The 20,576-nt window shown below is 36.6% G+C and overlaps 1 protein-coding gene across 8 annotated transcripts in view; it reads left to right on the top strand.

Annotated features, from left to right (window-relative positions):
- The window catches only part of sema6cb (semaphorin 6Cb), a 171,168-nt gene that overhangs the window by 131,906 nt on the left and 18,686 nt on the right, over positions 1-20,576 (top strand). For all 8 annotated transcript variants that reach the window (XM_032557983.1, XM_032557982.1, XM_032557981.1 and 5 more), the window contains 3 exons: positions 5,931-6,008; positions 15,950-16,008; positions 16,702-16,752. In XM_032557983.1, the coding sequence (XP_032413874.1) occupies positions 5,931-6,008; positions 15,950-16,008; positions 16,702-16,752 (188 nt within the window). The remainder of the gene's footprint in view (positions 1-5,930; positions 6,009-15,949; positions 16,009-16,701; positions 16,753-20,576) is intronic.

Here is a 20,576-nt window from a genome sequence, read left to right on the forward strand (position 1 = left end):
GAAGAGAGAAGGAAAAGCTGGAATGAGGAGTAGGAAGCTGGGATCTAGCTGTTTTTGTCTGACTGGCTACGTTCCCTGATCCCTTTTAGAGACTAGAACCACAGAATATCTCATGTTTAGATTAGGGGCCCCCAAAAGCCACATCAGCAGCAGCCAGGAGGTCAGATTTCTGCCACCATATCCTCCTGAAACACACCAATGAATCCGTTTCTCTCCAGATCATACGTACGTCATCTCTTTCTCTCGCTCTCTTTCTCTCTCTATTTTCTACCTCCAATTTTTTCTCAATCTTGGCTTGTTTCTCTTTCTCCCCCTCACTGTAGGGAGTATTATCAGGTTTGCTTGTTTTGGTCTTTTTTTATTTTTTTCCACCCGGGGTCTTACCGCCAATATTAGGATTCAGAAAAAAAAAGCTTCCATTTCAAGCAGCAGCAGTGAACTGTATGAAATGGGGAATTTTAATAAAAAAAATACAATAAGAAGAGAAGAGGCCCCAAACCCTGGAAGTCTTAAAAGCTCCAGAAGTCCTTTCAGCTACATTTCCTGTTTGATATGAACTCAACGAACTTGCTAAAGTAGAAAATATCTACTGCTTCTCTTTCCATAGGCAGTTGATTGATAATATGGATAAGCGGTCACAACATTTCCTTTCTTAAAAAAATCCTTTAAGGGGTCATTGAAATGAGGTCAAATTTAGAGCACAACTTATCTTTTTTTAAAATAGAATCAGAAAAACATGTACAGTAATCTATTTTTCTACTAATGCTTCTAATCATTGCCAAATCATGATTCATCCTCCACAAAGACGCTAGACCTATTAGTCTAAACATAGAGTTTTAACTAATAAAGCTTACATAGAGTGACGGAAAGCTCTATATTTAAGGAAAGTCCACTTTATTTTTATAGCACATTTCAACAAAAAGCCAGTTCAAAGTGCTTTCCATGAAAAAGCATAAGAAAAAAAAAACATTAAATTACTAGATTTAATCTATGTTCTCTAATTATTAATCAAAGGCAACTCTAAAGAAATGGGTTTTTAGTCTTGATTTAAAGGCTCTCGGTGTTTGAGCAGTTTTTTCAGTTTTCTGGAAGTTTGTTCCAGGTGAAACTTATAGATCAGTCAGAACTGCATTATAATAAGGGTTATAATAAGGGATGAAACATCTAAGAAGGTGTTGTCACAATCAAGGGAAAAATGACAAGAAATGACCCTGTGATGAAATTGAGAAGAAAATATTTTCTTTTTCACAATCCTGGCCTACTCTGTGCCTACAAACTAAAACTTCAAACCAAAGGGACTGCTATCAGATCAAAAAATAAAAACAATATCCACATTTTCTTTTGCAATTTAGTCTCTTTTCCTATTTGCTTTTATTGGCCAACATTTTCATGTGGGATAAAATGGTCCCAAAACACTTCATTTAGAGGTAGCAAACAATTTCACTCAGTGGCTGAACAGCTCCTCTATCAGGGAAAATTGCATAATTACTGCCATTAAACATGGGAACATACAAACTGAGGATATTAGAACAAATAGGCCCATTTGGGGTTCCTTTGCAGTGTGGAAAAAAATTCATTTAAGGCATGTAAGAGTATTCTTCCTCCTGTGTTCCCTCCTTCCTTCTTTCCGTAGATTCATATTTAACAGATATTGAATAGATAGCTTGTATATTAATACTAAATGGGCTACAGAGGAAATTTGATTTGAAAAAAAAATTCTGATACCCTGGCATACTATTCTGTCTTCCTAACAGAAAATAGTATGTCAGATTTTTTTTTTTTTTTTTCTAAACAGATTGGAAAAAGCATCAAATTAAGTTCAGGTTGGAATTAAAATACTTAAATCGTAAAAGCACATGCAGGTTTAAAATTATTTCTGTACTGCAATGTTTTTCTTGAGCAGTGTCTATTAGATAAATCAGTTTCCAGTAAGTCTGAATTTTGTTATTCCAAAGGTTTTTGGCAACATGAATATGAGCCACAGAGACCCTCAACAGCTGTGTCGATGTCCCTTAAAGTTTTAGCCTGCACAAACACACACGCACATTTGTGTGTTCATGGTAGTAATGCCCAGAAAGGTGTTTTGTTTTAAGGAGCGGCATGGGACAAACATAAATCTGTTGCAGTTCAAGAACTGCACATACTGTACAACAACTAAGAAAGAAAAACTCCAACAAAAATGATTTCACTGTTCTTTTCCTGAAGTTCCAGCTGGCCTTTTCAGACAGGTTGCTTCAGGGTTGTCGTTTAATTCTGTCAGATTGTTGTAAATGAATGCCTCTGATGGAAGAAAGAGGGGCAGAATGGAGAGAAATCTGCATATATACCTTATGGCGAGCATATGAATAATTTATTGAAGTAGCACTTTAGTATGCGGTGCCACATATTAGCAGTCGCACACAGTGAGGAGAGTCATTTTAGATTTTCAGTAACCAGAGGTCCTTAATCTGTGAACTGTTTGATTCAAAGAAAGCCTCTTCTTTTTGTGTTTAACTTTAAAAAATTCTACTTTGATTCACTTTTGAGAAGTTAACACTCAATTTTGAAAAGTTAAAGTTAAATTTACAGAAGTGAGAAAGTCAGTTCTATAAAATATCTGTATTCTTTCTACCTTTGTAACTCTATTAAACACTGAGTTATATGGTAAATATTTCTTTTGATGTCGCCTTACTTGGAGATGATCTATTTTTATGAACTGTTCAGTTAAAGGTTATGAAATAACTCATGTAGGGTAACTTTATCCTTCAGTCATATATCCAGTTATCCTTGCGGGGTCATGGGGGGGCTTCTGTCTGTCTGCAGTGGTCATTGGGCCAGAGACCCTGGTCACCAGTCCAACAACACAGAGACACACAGGACAAACAACCATGCACCCACACACACACATACAAACCAAAGGGCAATTTAGGTTAACCAATTATTCTAACATCCATTGTATTAGACTGTGAGAGTCTGGAGAGAGAGAGAGAGAGTACCCAGAGAGAACTCAATCATGCATGAGCAGAACATGCAACCTCCATCAGAACGTCCCCAAGTCAGGATTTTACTCCAAATTAGAATATGTCCTCTGATGAAACTCGTTTGTCAGAATGAAGAGTCTTTTGAAAATAACACCCTTTAGGCATGTATTAAACATAGTTTTCATTAAGCCAACATTTTTGAGTTAAAATTCTTTTTTTGTTGGTCTGATGTCTAATCTTTGTTGTCGAGTTTCATTAGCTCTAGGAGGAAAATCATCATAATTAACAGAAATGAAGGCTTGAAGATATTATATGTATAATTTAATCACCATAATGTGTTTCACTAGTGAATTGAGTTACTGAAGAAAAGCAATTTTAAATGTCAGATTCAATAAACTTTCAAAATGTATTGACTTGGCGTGCCGTGGTGGCGTAGGGGTTAGCGCGACCCACATTTGGAGGCCTCAAGTCCTCGACGCGGCGGTCGCGGGTTCGACTCCCGGACCCGGCGACATTTACCGCATGTCTTCCCCCCTCTCCCTCCCCCTTTCCTGTCAGCCTACTTCATAAAAAGGGACACTAGAGCCCACAAAAAGACCCCCTGGAGGGGTTACAAAAAAAAAAAAAAAAAAAAAAAAAAAAAAAAATGTATTGACTCTATAGACATGTTAGTCTACCGCCATCTAATTAAGGATCTGCTTATCATTTCCTATACTTCTTGCTTTAAAATCCATCATGAAAAATTATAAATCAAGTCAAAACAATTCATTTTGATTTGCTTATACCAGTATAGCAGCTGGCAGTCATTCCAAGATCATCCTAACTAGACTGGAGGGATGCTCCTTTTTTTAAATAAATGCTTGAAAAATTTTGTTTGGTGCTATACTTTTTGTTTATTTCATTCAAATATCTGGCAGATGAAAAAAAGAGCATTGTCCAAAATCTTCCTGTCTTTAATTCACTTTATTTTTAGCTTCCAGCTCTAGGCGCAGCAGGGGAATAATAGTTCCTCTCTTGATTTCCTCCTGCTCTGAGCTGACACACTGATGTGTTCTCAGTGGGATTCCTCACCAGATTTTACAGTCTGGGGATAAAGATGCACACACAGTACACCATCAGTTCAACTGTTCATAAATCATTTCAAACTCTCGAAACGAGCCCCCCTCATTAAAACTTATTTAAACTTGACTGCCTCCGAGGTTTGGGTTTGACACAGAAGGAAGCACGTAAGCGTTTTATTGTTTGCCGCCGTTCTTTTGTCACTGTGTACTTTATGCTCATTATGTTGTCGCTGCTGGGTGAATGCCACACTCTTGCAGACAATAACTTGTGCAGCTGTGAAAAATATTGCTCACGCGCTCGCTGTCACCCAGTGTTGTTGTGGAGTATTGTGGTGGTAGGAGGAAGGCCACAGGATCCATGGAGTTCGAGTTGAGAAAAAAATAAAACAATATCTTTAAAAATCAAGCTGGAAAATAAAATTCTACTGATTAGAAGAAAGTTTTAATCAACACAAATTAATTACGGGTCTGAAAGTAGAAGAAAAGCTCTAAATGTCGTGATTCTGCACGAGTCTTTACTGGTGGGGATTGTGACTAATGGCTATTGATTGTGGTTAATGCTGGTGACATTAAGGACAGGATGTAAACAGGTCCGAGTCTTGATGTTATTCCCTGAATCACAGAGTGGTTAGACAGAACAGCAGACAGGATTACATGATTGAACAATCCTCTGACTGTAGGCTGATGATAAAGCATGTGATCCACTCTAATATGAACATCCAGATTTTGATTAACCACATAACAGTAACATTTCTGTTACTGTTAACTGTACTATTGTAACAATAGTACAACTTTTTATTTTTTAGTTGTAATGGAAAGAAAATAAGAACCAATAAAAATGTGAATCATCAGGTTAAATCTGAAACTAGTATTTTTATATAAATATGAAGGAATTATCATCCATATTTACTTTAACTTAGATTTTAAATAGATTTATTACACACAGGATTGTAATATTTACATTTTATTTTGGTTAATTTTGAAAATGGTTTGGTCTTTTATGCAGCACATGGCCAACATAAGTTGTTCTAAACAGATGCAAGGATGGAATGTCTTGAGTTGAGCTAATGAAAACTCAAAATTCAGCTTAAAAATATTTTAAATGTTAAACAATATAAAAACATTTTAAGCATTTTTATACAGAAATGCTGGCCCATTGAAAAGTGCACTATGCACTGTAAAGTAGATGCACTATTTGGGTAGAGGTCCTTCTATATGTTGGGGAAGGTTTTCATTTAGAATAGAACAGAAACAGCCTTTATTGTCCTGCACTGGGAAAATTCATGTGAATTTTCCCAGTGCAGAAAATTCACATGAATTTTAAATCTGTTAAAGAACCTTTAAATCTTTAACAGATTTAAAGGTTCACACAAAAAATTCTTAAGTTGTTCCAAAGAAGAATTTAGAAAAGTCACATAATGTTATTAAATGTTGCTAGTTTCAGAAGATTTTTAAAATGCATTTCTGAAACTGCAGAAATGCATTTTCTGCAGTTTCACTCATCCAGTAATAAAAGAATAACTGCACCATAATTATCACATTTCTCAGTGTTCATTAGTTAATAAACAGATCATTTATGATGATCACATCTGCTTGTGTTTTTTTTTCTATTCATCACTAATTAAAAAAATAACAACACAGCACTTAAAGTGTAGAATTGTTCGGTTGGTTAGAAGGACACTATAATTTTAGGCGCATCGTTTGTGCCAGGCTGCTCAAGGATCCTGTTTTTTCCAGCCTTTGTTAAGGCAGAGCTGAAGCGGGTGATAGGTGTTGTTTGGTTGGCTTGGTGGCAGGCTAGTGTCTCATTACCAGACTAACATCCAGTGAACTCGGTGTTCTTCACACTTCATGGTCTCCTCATTTCCTTCTACCACTAACAAACCGTCTCCCTGTGTCTGTTATGCAGAAGCTGTTTGTCTTCACGGGACCCTTACTGCATTTGGCTCAAGTCAGACAGCTGTGTCACAGTCTCACCTGGATTCAAGTAAGTCACACACACACACACAAGCACACTCCTAGTGCTAATAGCTGTTTCATACTTGTAACCTGGGAGGGCAATGCAATCATCAGGTGATGATTGACTTTCTTAGCTGTCATGACTGAATTACTTTAAAGTGCATGTCAAAGCCTGTCAAAGTCATTTACCCGTATGTGGTGCACAGCAGTGCTAATGCAGTATATTATCACAAGAGTCTCTAGCTAATGGAATCTGCTTTTAAAGGGAAAAATAAAGGTCCCTGTGTCTTTTGTTCCAAAGTAGATATATTTTGAAAATTTTACAATTATTTAGATATGTTTTAATTAATCCAATTAGCTTTAATCCTAACAACTTCTGGAAAGTGACAGTTTCTTTGCTTATTTTTCAAAATAAAAGTGTTCTGGGGACTGCTTACAACAGCACACATGCATTGAGACGACACCACATGTTTAGATCCAGGCTCAAATAAAGTGAAAAATTAAATATTTCGAAAGCCAAATGCAATTATTTGTTGCTTAAAAAATTGTTTGTTATTTAAAAAAAATGCTTAACAAAAGAAAAAATCCTAACAATGGTTATGAATAGAATTCTGTGAAAAATAGACACATCTGAAGAATATTTTGAAGGCTTGAAGTGGCAGATTATGTTGGATTGTGGACATAAGACTTGCTGTGGAATAACTGTTTTATTAGAGTATGTTAATGTACTAATTATCAATAATTAGAGTTAATTAATTAATTAATTAATTAGACCCTGGTGCTTTACTTCTCTGGACATTTCAGATTTATGTTACTCTACGCAATGCACAGTTATTGTAGTCATCGTGATAAAATTTTAATTGTATAATCATGCCAAAAAAAGCATTTGAAAACTTTTATTTTTTTTTGTCCTGAGGAACACAATCCCACATTAAAGAAACATAAGAAATGATCAGTAGGTTCACATTTATTGGCTCTTCTACCAAGTTCAACCAGTTTTATTTTTCCTACTTTTCTGTTTTAATAAGATTAGTGTCAAAGAATCTTATTATGTAGAAAACCGCCCAGTACCTATGGCTAATCCATTAATTACTTGTTTTTCTTGGGAAAGATATGATGTAACACCGTGATCCATTCCTCTTATGATCCACTATTTAAGAGAGGGAATACAAAAAAACATGCCATTCGCATAAAGAAGATACTTTTTGATCTCTGAGTCAGTTTTTTCAAGTAAATATTTGATAAATATGTAGAAAACCACCCAGTGCCAAATGATTGGTAAGGTGAAGGATCAGTGATGCTGTGTCACTGTTTCTCTCCCAAAGCATTACCTGAGAACCTCATCAAAGGTCATGATGTAATAAACTCTTGCTGTATGTCAGTACATAAAGATAGTATTTATAGAACTTCATTAAAAATTCCAATTAAAACTGGAGAGCAAAAATGAAATCATGCAGACTGTGAATAACAAATACTTTTTGACAGTGCTTCTTTGTCTCCATTCTTTTTTAAGACATTTGAATTAACAGGAGTTTGAAAATGTAACACTCGAGAGTTTATTTTCCTGTTAATGTTGCATCAGTAATTTTCTGCCTGACATGATTTATTGTCTTTAATAATAAATGTCTGAAGATCAAAAGTTTTCAGATTTGCTCTGAGCAGGATGTTGCAGCTGTTAATTATTTTTGGTCTGAGTGTTAATAAGTGGAGAGATCACTCTCTGAGGTGTTTGCTTGGTCTGATAGCATGAGGGACCATATAAAGACATTATTAGTTTTGTAACTTGAAGCATCAAAGGGCAGATTTGCAACTTTGTCAATAATGTGCAGCCAAGCAAATGGAGAAGCAATAAATTTCACATCTCTTCTAACTCCTCCAATGAGTTGCGCAGATGCCCATTTAATCTGGTCTGAGGACATCCTCTAAATAATCAATAGCTAATCTAGAATTGGACAAGTGGGCAACATCAACATGATGAATATTTGATCACTGCTTTCTACTCTGATAGTTGGTTGACTCATATTGTGCATTACTCTTGTTTGTTGACAACTGGCTGCGGTGTGTGAATTCTGTCCAAGGGAGGATGCAGCGCACATGTTGCTGTTTTTTATAGATGCACTTATAAACAAGCTTCTGAACATCTGAGCAGGTGGCGCAGCTGAAGGGCAAAGGTAATGAGTTAGCTCTGATGTTAGATTAGCACAACAAAGTGAAGCATTTCAAATGACATTTGTAGGGAGCTTTTTGTGCTATTTATACCTTTAATGCCAGGTGCATCACGTTTCTATTCAGTGTTTTCATATCAAAAATGTCGATGAGTATTAGGAGAGAAAAATACGTTATTTAAAGCCAAGGATTTCTTCATGTAATTACTTTGGTTTCATATTTTATCTGAAAACCAAGCTCTAACTGTTGGTAGGGGGTACATCCTGGACCTGAGCAGGTCATCAGTCTATCACTGGGCAACACACCCCTGCACACAGACACACACCTTTACCTAGAGGCATTTTAGAGACTAATTAACCCAACAAGCATGTTTTGTGGGAGGATAGAATCCATCCATTGAGAGCATGCCAACTCCATTCAGGGAGACCCTGGCTGGGATTTGAACCCATGTCATTGTTGCTGCAAGGCAACAGTGCTAACAAATGCCACTGTGCAGCTCTTTGGAAAAGTGTGAAAATTTGAAATGAAAATTGTGACGTAACATTGGTTTAAGGGTATCTTATAATGATTTGTAGAGCTTTAAACTATTCTTGTGTTGCATCTGTATGCAGTCTGTGTTGAACATATTGGAGGATATCAGTTGAATTTTCTGTAGCTGGTGTTTAACTCATTCTTCCACTTAGTTAGACCAGACATCATTATCATGGTTGTTTTGTTGTATCTTTCAGGAATGGTGCAGTTTGTTGTTTACATGTAAAGAGTTTAATTAGTCGCATTGTTAGTTATTTTTGAAAGGTACCCACTATGACAAAGCTTACAATTAATTGATTAAAGACAGTCTCATAATTTTTGATTGGCATCCACTTCACACCACTGCTGCATGTCAGAGGACTAGGTTGCTGTAAAATTTTAATTAGACTTCAATGAGCAAGGAACAGGTTAATTACTCCAAACGTCGACTCCTCTCTTTCCGTTGGTTTAAAACCCATCCCATAAAATAAGAAGTGGGTTTTGTCTGCATGTGTTTCAGTTTCACAGCAGTGTGCTGCCCTGTCTAAGAAAATATGGATGGAAGACGGATGGGTGGTTGTGTCGACAGATGGATGCAATAAAGGGCAGAGGAAGGGGGCTGTTAAAAGTGCTATTTTCTTGTCCTGATCATCAAGGACTATGTGTGCCTCTGTGGTTGATGTACAACCTGCTGCTAAATCACCACACTGGGTGTTTTTCCTGTCTTCCCTCCTATGTGTAGTGGTTGTAAACTGTTGCTGCCGTCTGACATGACTCTGCATGCATCACCGTCACACACAGAGTCGGAGAAGGAGAGCACCACATCCACCGCCAGCCGCTTTCCAATAGATTATCTTGAAGGCTGAAAATGTGCCGACCTGGAATTATTGCATATCTTCTGCTTGGTCACTCAGACATATTACTTTCTCTGCCCTCGCATGGAAAGGGACTAATGGATTTTTTTTTTCCATTGCAGGTTTTGTCTGTGCACTCTGATATTTACCCATTAGAAATCAGCTAATATATTTGGTTTGCTGTTATTAATATTGTCCTACATGAGAGTTAAAATGAAATACTAGATATAGTATTTGATAACTTTATTGGTCAACTTCTGATGCATGTTTCTTTCATTCATTCACTTGTTAGTTTTTTTTTATATACCACATATTGGCCTGTAAAACAGCATGTCTGACTTGTTGATTTTCACCCCTGGAAGGCATAAAGTTTATGTGTGGCAGGCGACACAAAAGGCATATTAATGCGATATTGCAAAACTTGTCTCTCATAAACATTTTGTTTTCATTTTTCCAGCCCCCTTTAGTGCACCAGCCATGATTTGCAGTCTCACACATCCAACAAACGTATCACCTATAATTTGTATGTCTTGTGTCATTAATAAGGCTGTAATCGGGTTTTTGTGCTGAGCTTCATTCACAGTGAAGCAAATGCCAGTCAAAGACATTAATTTGTCCATAAATAGAAGTGTCTTTTTCAAAGCTGAAAGAAAATGTATGTAGATTTTCCTTTTATCTAAAGCTCCCCATACTAAACTAATGCAAGAAAGGCTGCACATGAAGGAGATTAAAAACCCACCTACTTGTTTTAATCAGCAGAGTGAGGAGCTGAGGCAGATGAGGCAAGTACAAATGGCCATTAAATTGGGGAAAAAAGTCAAACTCCTAACTTATATTTTATATCTTTGATTTTAAATGTAATTTCATTAACTAGTTGCAGCTCAATACACACTAAACATACCTTGCAATCCTTGATAAGTTGATAAATGTTAACAAATATCCCACTAACTCTATTTGATGAGCGCCCCCAGATGTTCAAACTGTGTTAAAGCAGGTGTGAGCTTTAACACATTAACGTATCATAACCTATTTATTTAGTGTCACATCTGGGCAACCACAGGCTGAAATAACTAATGTGATCTCTTAAGATGGATCATTGAAATTAAATAAACCACATGTAAAGAAGCATCTTAAACTTTGGGGAAGCTTTTTTCTTTGATTAGCATTTAAAGACTTTTCTGACTCAAATGAAGACTTCTGTAATTGTTGCTGGATCATTCTCTGAAGTGCAGCAAGATGTGCTCTATAGATGCAGCAGTGGAAGTGCCGATGTGGCTTCACGCTAGCGGGACCCATAGAGTTACTTGCCGAAGTTTGATTTATGAGCCGCTTTTAGTGTGCAGGACAAAGCGACGCTGGAAACCAGTGGACCAGAACCTTGGAGAGATCAGCCAAAAAAATCTTGTCCAAACCCAACAGTAATATCAGATTTCTACCAGAAAGCTAGAGAGAGAGCGGTATGCACAGAAAGAAAACATCACAATGGGGAAAAAAGCTGAGGTTTGGGTAAAGGAGTTGAGCAGAAGAAGTAAAGAATTTATTTTACAGATAATATTTTAGAATAATGAAAGGGGGGAAAGAAGTCTGCTTTTTTTGGGTTTTTAAATTTGAGAGAAAAAAGAACAATCGGCTGCAGCTGAATGTGACACTTAGATTTTAGACTTGCATGAAGGAATATAGCTTATTTTTATCAAGGCAACTGAAGAATAGCTGGCAAAAGGGGAAAAAAGGAAGGAGCATTATAAAGGATGATAAGAGTAGCAATGAAAGAAGAGAACGATGAGCTGATGTGAATCAGGCAGCAGCAGAGCCCACAGTTGGATTTGAAGAATCTCAAAGTCATCTACCTCCTGGTACTTACTCTTTTCATAGACCATCAGACCTTTTTTTTTTATTCCTTTCCTCTTTTCCTATCCAGAGGAAGCATACATTTTAATGGCTGATTTGTGGTGGCTCAAAATGATAAAGAAGAAAAAACAGAACGATTTTACATGAAAAGACTGTGGCTGAACCTCTCTGCTTTTTTTTCTTTCTCTGGATGTTTAGTCTTGTGTCATCCATAATGCATTCGACAAAGTCCCTGTCACCAAAGCCTTACGCTGAAACAAAAGGCTGCCGAGGCAGAAGGATGGAAACAGATCCAGGAAAGGGGAAGCAAATCATCTGTGGTGTGCAGATGGAAAAATCTTTTTAAACAAAACGCTGCTTAGATTGGTGCATCTCACATTACGTCTATGAAAGTTGATTGATTTAATGTCCTAACTACTTACTAATATTCATACACTAGCTTTAATATTCACCAAAAAATATTTGTTTTTGCAAAAATTATATTTTTTAGTCTGTTGCTTGATATTTTGAAAGCTACAAGCAATTATTGTGCCTGCTTTAAAAAAAATCATAGCTTTAATTGAAGTAAATCAACTGAACAGTTCTGTTAAGTGTTTGCATTGCTAAGGCAGTGTGCATGTTCTATGCTAAAAATAGTGCCAAATTATGGAAATAACTAAAAATAGGACATAGTTTTTCTTTTTAAAATGATTATAACCAGTTTTATAATGAAGATAAATATGTAAATACAAAGACAGTATATGTATCCTAATTGTTTGTGTATAATTGAGCACAAAATTCTTCATATCCCTAGAACTTTTATTTTTTATTGTCACTTAATCATAAAGTGTGTTTTTTATAGGAAATGCAATAATCCAATGTAAGAGTGTTATCTTTTTTCAATACAACTGCATGTGAGCATGTAATACAACGTTACTAGTTAATGAAATCCTAACAACAAACCACTACTTCTCAAGGACAATCTTTGAGTTTTCCTTTTGATACAAACTACAGATAAGAGTTCAGAATAAAAATTTGAGTATCAACAATATTATCAAAATAACTCAACTAGAACAGCTGAGAAAAGGACTTAGAAACGAGGGCTTTGTCCAGATAACATTATGTTACTGCTGGGCTTAGTTGAGAATGTTGTCATAATATGAACATAAGTGGTTACCTGTGGAACTGGGCACAAGTTGTAAGGAAGTACTTTATTGTACAACATTTAGGATGGGTGATTGAATTAAAGTGGCCATAGATTTATTTTTTTAATCCACCTCAGCACAGATAGAAGGAATGCACAATGTATGCTGCAGATTTCTGTTATCTTTTGATTTCTGCTCTGGATTAATTTTATCCTTGGTCATTTTCACAAAATGAACCAGACTGGTGAAAATTGATAATCATGTGTTAGATGGTTACCTTTTTGTTGCTCAAATAGTCAAATATGAATAAACAGAAAACTGCTGAAAAGTATAAAGGAGGAAATTGACTGGTGCTTGCCAAAGTCTGTTGAAACAGCTGAATTAAAGAGTTGACATGTTCCCTCTGAAAATACAGCTTCCTCTTAAACAGCTGCTTACAGTTTTGTCATGTTCATGATTCAAGACTATAGGTTGTATGAAATCATATTTTCTGATTGTATTAATCTATTTTTTTTTCCTTCCGACAAACTAAGCAACTCGTTGGGGTATTAATATTCCATCAGTACAATATATTTACTTTAACTCTTATAATTAAATTGTAAAGTACAGTATTTACTCACTCTTATTTGATTATGTTTCTACTGTAATGGCATACAGATGTTTTTGACATTTTAATAAGTTCTCAGAGACGAGTTATAAGGTAGAATTGCACCAGACTTTTGGACATGACTGAAAGCAGCAGATGCTTCTCCAGATGTTGAGTGCAGCTGTCCCAGAATTTCTCTCTATGTGAGACATATAGTAATATATAATAAAATATGTCCCTACTTTTCCAAATTACAAATGTATTCACTTTGCCAATGATATTTCTAATATTGTAATAAAGACAAGCATGTAGTTCTTGTGACTTTATCACATATGTATTTTTTGATACAGTTGGCTACATGTTGTCTAATATCTTCCGTATGTTACTCCATATATTTTTGAATCCTGTAGTTAATTTGTTTGGCAGAGACCCACCTTATCTGGATGAGAGTTTGGCTTGTTGTGTAAGACTGCATTCATTAAAGTTAAAGGCTGCCATCCAACAGCTTATTTTATGTCTGATCTGTCGAGTAAAATCAATAGGGTCTCTCTGAGTGCGACGCTATTTTATTGTCAGCCAGAATCCAAATAATGAACCCCCAGGAAAACCAACATGCCATGTGGAAATACTGCCCAATGCTGTTAGATGATGTTGATCTAACAACTCTTTAGCTACCTAGAGAGGACCAGCTAAAGAGTGGGAAAATAAAGGGGAAGTAGCTAGTTTCTTGTTTGGAAAGTTGATTGAATTAAAACAAATTAATCATGTTTGTGTTCAGCTGCTCTCTGCTTATGAAAGCCAATTACTACTATCCAGTCTTGTTTTTCTAAAACATAAAGGGAACATGCTTTTCCACTAGCCATCACAGCTTTTCCTTTACAAACATCAGTACACTACATTTAGTCAAATTAAGTTCCCTGCCTCCTGCTGAGGTCGACATGTTTTTATCTTGATTTAAACAGATTTGAGTTGTGAACTTATTTTTTTATTCTTCTGCAACACTTTACACTTAAATGTATAATTAGCATGGCCTAAACCATGTTCATATTTAGCACAAGGCTAATTTGAAGGATTTGTTATTCATAGTGCATCAAACGACAGAAATGTTTTGTTGTTTGCATTCTGCTTTACGAGGTGTGTTTGTTGTAGTAATGATTAGCTGATCAGAGTGCTCACATCTCTTCACCTGTCTTTAAGATGCAGCCTGGTGTTTGTTTGTTTTTCCTTCTGCATTATTGTTTTTTCTACTTTTTTGGCATTTTGATTGTTCAAGTATTTTAGAAACTTATTTTCTCACATACTGCAATTGGTTTGTTAAAGGAGGAGAGGAGTGCATGAATGCTTATACAAAGTGGATACTTGATCATTACACTTGAGCTTGTGCTGTTTATAGGTCTGTGTTTGTTTTATTTTGGTTCAATGCACTGTGTGGGAGGATAACTGGCATTGGTGGGAAACTCACCACGGTTAAAGGCGCTAAACTCAATCTCATTACTCAACCATCGAGCGGATGAGTCTGGATGAGCCGTCAATTTCTAACGGATGTGAAAAGGGAAAGATTGAGCGTTTATATGAGGAAGAACAGCGTAAAAATTGTAGACTCGTTTTAATCATCACAGCAGAAAGTTGGCTATCAGGCTTTCTGTTCAGTTTGAAACGGTTCAGAAGGTGGATTAGGGAGGTGGATTTGGCTACATCAACATAAAAGTGGCAAGAATTTTTCTGTGAAAGTTATTTTTTTCCATTTGCAGTAGAACACTTCATTGAAGTGTGTCTCAGTTTCTGGGTGTTAAATAAGATTTAATTCAAAGAATATGCTGCTAAGATTAATTAGGCAAGCACTCATATTTATTTATTTGATACATTTTATAGCAAAAATGTTAAGCAAATAGATGTCTCTGACAATCACTGAATGCATTTTTGTTTTAATTATTTTTTTATGCTTTCTCTAACCAAGTTGACTAAAAACCAGTTATTTTATTTTGCTTTCTTTTGTTTCTATTATTTTATGTATTTCGTAAAAGGATAAACATCCAATAACTATTTTCTTGTAGAGAAAATATTTATCTTTTCTTTTTCTTCAGTCACTGAGAAGTAGTGCATTGTTTTGTCAATAATTTAATGCTTAACACTTGAGTATCCAAATATAATCAATTTCTTCATGTCAAAATCCATGGTAAACAAACTACTAAAGAGGTTGTGACAGTAATTCTCCCATGTCTGCACGTTTGTTTTCTTTAGATATATATATAACTCTCTGTATAATCTCTTGATGCCATTAACAGCAGGAGGTTCAGCAGAAGGAAGAATTTCTCCATAAATATCATCGGTAAATGACAGGTTTTTCTGTCAGTAGCTCTGGATCAACACACTTGTCTCTGCACTATTTTTCTCTGACACTCCAAAATCACACACTGAAGCCGTCATTGCAGAGCAGAGAGACTGTAGGTACCAATTTTACCAGTGGTAGCCTTGAAGCAGCTACAAAAAGTGCTGTGTACAAGTAAACTGGGAAATAAGTAACCGGGTGCAAGAAAGAAGTCACCCCAGAAAACTACAACTCCTCAAAAATAAACTTTTATAATCTGCTAAATGCTACAGTGGCATTGCAGTCTTGTTGGCAAATTTAATAGCAGATTCTCCCTTCGGTTCTTTGTGCCCCTTTGTCCCAACAACAGAAACTTGCTGACCTTCGCCAGACACAAAACAGATTAAATTGTAGAGTTGTGCACTTACCTCCCGATCTCCAATCAGTCCTCACAGTGAAATCAATTTTGTAAAGAGGTGCTTTGTTTGGGAAGGACATGTCAGTGAAATGGATTGATGTAAATTTACTGACAAGTTTCTTTGTTGCCGTTTGTGTGTGTTTGTTTATGTTCAGAGGCGGGTTTGAACAGGACGTGGAGAACGGCTACCATCAGCATCCTGATACCTGTCACGGTGAGATGGAATCCATTTAAGTGTTAATGTGCAGCAGGTTTTTGTCTGATTAGTGTTAAAGTAGCAGAAGGAGTCCTCCACTTTGGAAATCTGGTGCCTTTTATGATGATACCTCAGCGTATTTCAAAGAAATTTCTCAAAATCCCAAGTATCTGTATTTGTGCATTGATCACAGTGAGTTGATCATACCAAGGCTCTGAAGTCTGAAGTCGTGTTTTATGTTTCATGAGTCTCACTGCAACTGTCCCAAACACACCAAAAGGATGTCATATTCTTTTTGGTGTGTTTTCCAGGCGCAGCTGCTTAATTTTGACTTAACTCTCCAAATGATGCTAGTATCCTTCAAACAACTGCTGCTTGCCATCTCCTTCTCATGGATGAATGGAAAACCTACAGCTTGTCATAATACACAGTATATGCAGATTCCCATATGAGTCTGCTTTACAATGAAAGTTCTTCATAGATTTTCTTTAGCTCAACTCAAGTAGCACTTAAGTTGATGTTTAAAAAGCAGTTTTGTCCACTGAACTTTGCCATCTGTGCTTTTAGACTTTGTGTCAAACTGTGTTGACCATTTTTTATGTTACATTGTAACATAAACTTGCTTATAAACATGCTGTGGTATATAAGTTGGAACAAAATACAGTAACTTATCATACTTTGTTATAATAACTTGTATTTTTTTCATTACAGATGTCTTGGCGACCACACGCAAGCACAACCCAGCACTAGATTCAGCTTTTGGTCAGTGGACTTATTTTTTCTATTTTATGTTTACCTGCTTCTGCTGATTTAACAGATTCAGATCATCAGAGTTTTATTTAATTTTATTATTTGAATATATTTTGTTGTTTTTTATCTCTGATACTCAGATGCTATTTTTATGACCATTTTGTAAAATATGGAGTGAGACTCTCATATTTCAAGCATTATTTTCCTAAGAACTATTTCTGGAGTGATTACGTACAAAAACCTCAAAGCCAATTAAAAATATTTTTTGGGCTTATTAATATTCACCTCTGCCTTACATTTAGTTTCAGAAGCTCCTTGATTTTGATTCAGGAAGCAAAAATACTTGATTCAGGAAAAGATCCTGACAGAACAGATTTAAAAAAAAAAAAAAGCTTACACACTTTCAGAACTAATGTCAAGGCTTCCCTTTGTGTGAGACTGATTCTGAAATGTGATAACTCTCACTGCTTTCTTTTAAATTTGGACTTGTTTCCAGATTCTGAGATTAATTCTCAGAGCTGATATGCTCTTGGAAAAACTTCAAACCTACTTCCTCTCTATAAGTGGATGAGCTTTTTCTCTTTCATATCCAGAATGTAAGCATATTTAAAGTTAACAACATGGGAGGTTTCAGAATATTCCAGTGAGGCAGCTAAATGGCTGGAGCCTCTTCTCCTCTCTGCCAGTTTGACAGTTTAAACATTGAAGCCATTGTGTGGGGCATCACTCCTCTGATGGACCAGGAGCTCTGCTGGCCAAGCTGCCTAATGCCCTGTATCAAGAAAGATCATCATCCCTGTCACGTCCCATTACTTCTCCCGCCAGCCAGGCTGAGCAGCTCCTGGCAAAGCCGGAATGGAAAGCAAAATGCAGCGAGGCTGGCGATATCTCATGAGACTGAGTTCTGTGCTCTCACAATGCAACATTTGCCTTTATATTTACATCTAAAGCTCCCAACGCGTCATTTTTCAGGGATTTTTAAGTTTTATTTTCAAATAACATACAGTATAATGCCTCATCCGTGCAGCTGATTAGCTGCACGTGTTAGAGGATAACAGACATTATAGCTCAGATGAACCATGTTCATCTCTGTTTCGTTGTCTGAAAAGAGACCTTGTTCTTGCCAAAGCCTTCGCTCTGGACCACTGCAGCCCCTCAGTAAGCCTCCCAACTGGAGGAATTGCCTCTCACTCGATAGGAAGATTTGATGAGCAACCCTACAGCTTAATCCTGCTGGGTTCTCACCACCAAGCTGCTTCACAGCACTGTTTGAAATGCTCAACATGCACCCTGATCCTCAAATGTTGTCTAATTGTTTTTGTTGTTTTGGTTTTTTTTGCACTGATTCACACAATAAGCCTTTTAAGTCTCGCCACTAAAGATCAATTATTGGCTTTTCGAGACAATAAAATGCTCCATATGTTGAACAAAGCTGTTATCACAAGGGGTTCTGTTTCCTTTAAAGAAAAAAACAGCATACAGGATTCATGTCTTTCTTTTATGCTTCTGCCACCTACACAATCACAGCAGGCAAAGGGGATTGTGTAAATTAACTTTCTGATCTTGTATCTCATGATACTTGGGGAAAAAATAGGACTTATAAGATTTAACTTTTCTAAAATTTAATTCTGATAGACTATAAACATGATGAGGAAGTGGCGCTGCCGGGGCCAAACACCCTGTGGTGTGAGTTTTTAATTTGCCCAGCACAGATGGTGAAGTGACGGGGCACCTCATTCAGAGTGAACACTGTCAACTGGCTCACAGCAAGGAAGAAAACAATCACTTTCCCTCCAGCCTAAGTGTCAGTGCTGCAGAATGCTAACGTTACTGCTGGCTTATTAGTACTTTAGGGCCAAGCCAAAAGCAGCATGCTGCTCACTGCAGTTTAAAGACAACAGAAAGCTTTTGGTTCTGTCAAGACGTGGAGTGTGTCATTGAAATTAATTTGGTTAATAATACAAGGCCTGTAGCAGATAATGCCCAGCATGTTTCTTGGCATATGTCTTATTCGTGTGCTTGTCTGCTTCAATGTGACAGTTGGGAATAAGCTTGGATGGTAACTCTTAAATGGATTCCTTTTATGCCGAGCTCTTCTCGTCTACAACATTACCTGGGCAACATTATCTTTCTTCTGCTGATGTGATGTCTTTCAACATGCCAGCTCTCAGAGCAGATTTTTCTAGCAAACAACAAGAACCAAGTCCCATCCAGCAGAGAAAAGTGTTTTGCAGTCAGTGCAAGGAAAGGCAAGATTTTATATCGGTGGGGAGGCCATGTAAAGACAGAATGGGTTAATACTATTATGTGAAAGAAGGTGGGTGGTTAAAATTGCAACATATTGTTACAGGTCGGTATCACAGAGCAACAGAGATTATTTGCTTTAAAGTAGAAGTAAACCTTATTTAAAACCATAGCTGACAAATTCTGAAAAATTCCACCAAAGTGGGTGGAGCCAAGACACACTAAGGAGCGTGGCGTGTGGATGAGCCGAGGATTTAAGAACGAGGAAAAGCGTAGCGTAATTTGACATATTGAAATATGGAGAGTGACCAGAGCGAAACTGGTAGTTTAGCCACAGATCAGTTTTTTGAAATGGAGAATTTTTCATTCCCCTTGTCACGGCAGGTTAAGGGAGGCTTTAAGGCTCAATAATATGCTAAACTCACGAGTAATAAAATGCTAACTTGAAAAATACTATCGAACAATACTTGCAACTCCAAATTCCGACTCGCCACAGAGGCATGTGACAGAGTGAGGTGGCTTAATACCTGAACGTCAGGCCGCGATGTACACATGATGTACACATGATGTACACATGAACCAAGATATTGGAGAATTAAGCTAGTTTACATAAAAATGTCACCATTTCCACAGGAGCATAAGCATATTAAATTCTTATTGACCAATTTATACACCTTATCTGGATAAAAACATTGATATTGTTTAGCTACTCTTTAATGCAGAAATGCTATTGAAGAAATAAACAAAGAAATTGTATTTTCTGGGTGCATTTTTTTTATACTTGCGACTACATGCAATTCATCACATTACCTTGATATACAGATGCCTGGTAGACCAGAATTTGACAACATCTCACATTTCAACCATGTGATCTGAGCTTCTTTAGTGGATCGAGTGAGACAGTAAACTTTGTTCTTCTCTTCTCTTTCATTCGCAGATGTTATGTTGCATACAAATTTAACAACCTTATTAGATATTTATATCTATAGATTAGATATAAAAGCTGGGGACCATTTCCCCAGCTTTCTACATTGCAAAATGTAGAAAAATCTAAATTGGTTTATATAGGAAGTACAGTATATCTGTAAGCATAAAGGATGTATACTTGGAAAAGAAAAATCTTTCTGAGTTCCACCTGGAATATTTGCTACTACTACTCCTCTTGAGCCCACATCTAAAATGGTTTATTGGTACTCCTATCAGCTTTTGGGAAGGGACAATTTGCTTTGAATGCTGAACTGATGTCTGCAACAGCTGCTTATTATTTTACTTGAACTAGTCTGAAACTCATGCATATTCCCCGGTACTAATATTAGACCACCTGCAAGAGTGTGTCCTGTATTAAAGAAACAGCTGATCATAGAGGATTTGTTCTTCGTGCATCTGCAGAGCTTTATTTGTTCGAAAATATAAAAATATCCCATGAAGGTAAGGAGAAAACTTCTGATCTGATCTCATTAACTTCTGCTCTGTGTGATCATCATGTTGCTCATCATTACAGGGTGAAGGTTTCTTTTCCACTCAGGACTCATCCTCATTTCTCTAAAGTTTATTCTCCACGCTGTGTCACATTTCACTAATCACTCGCTCTG

The sequence above is a fragment of the Xiphophorus hellerii genome, chromosome 3 (assembly GCF_003331165.1).
Source record: "Xiphophorus hellerii strain 12219 chromosome 3, Xiphophorus_hellerii-4.1, whole genome shotgun sequence".
In the NCBI taxonomy this organism is placed as follows: Eukaryota; Metazoa; Chordata; class Actinopteri; order Cyprinodontiformes; family Poeciliidae; genus Xiphophorus; species Xiphophorus hellerii.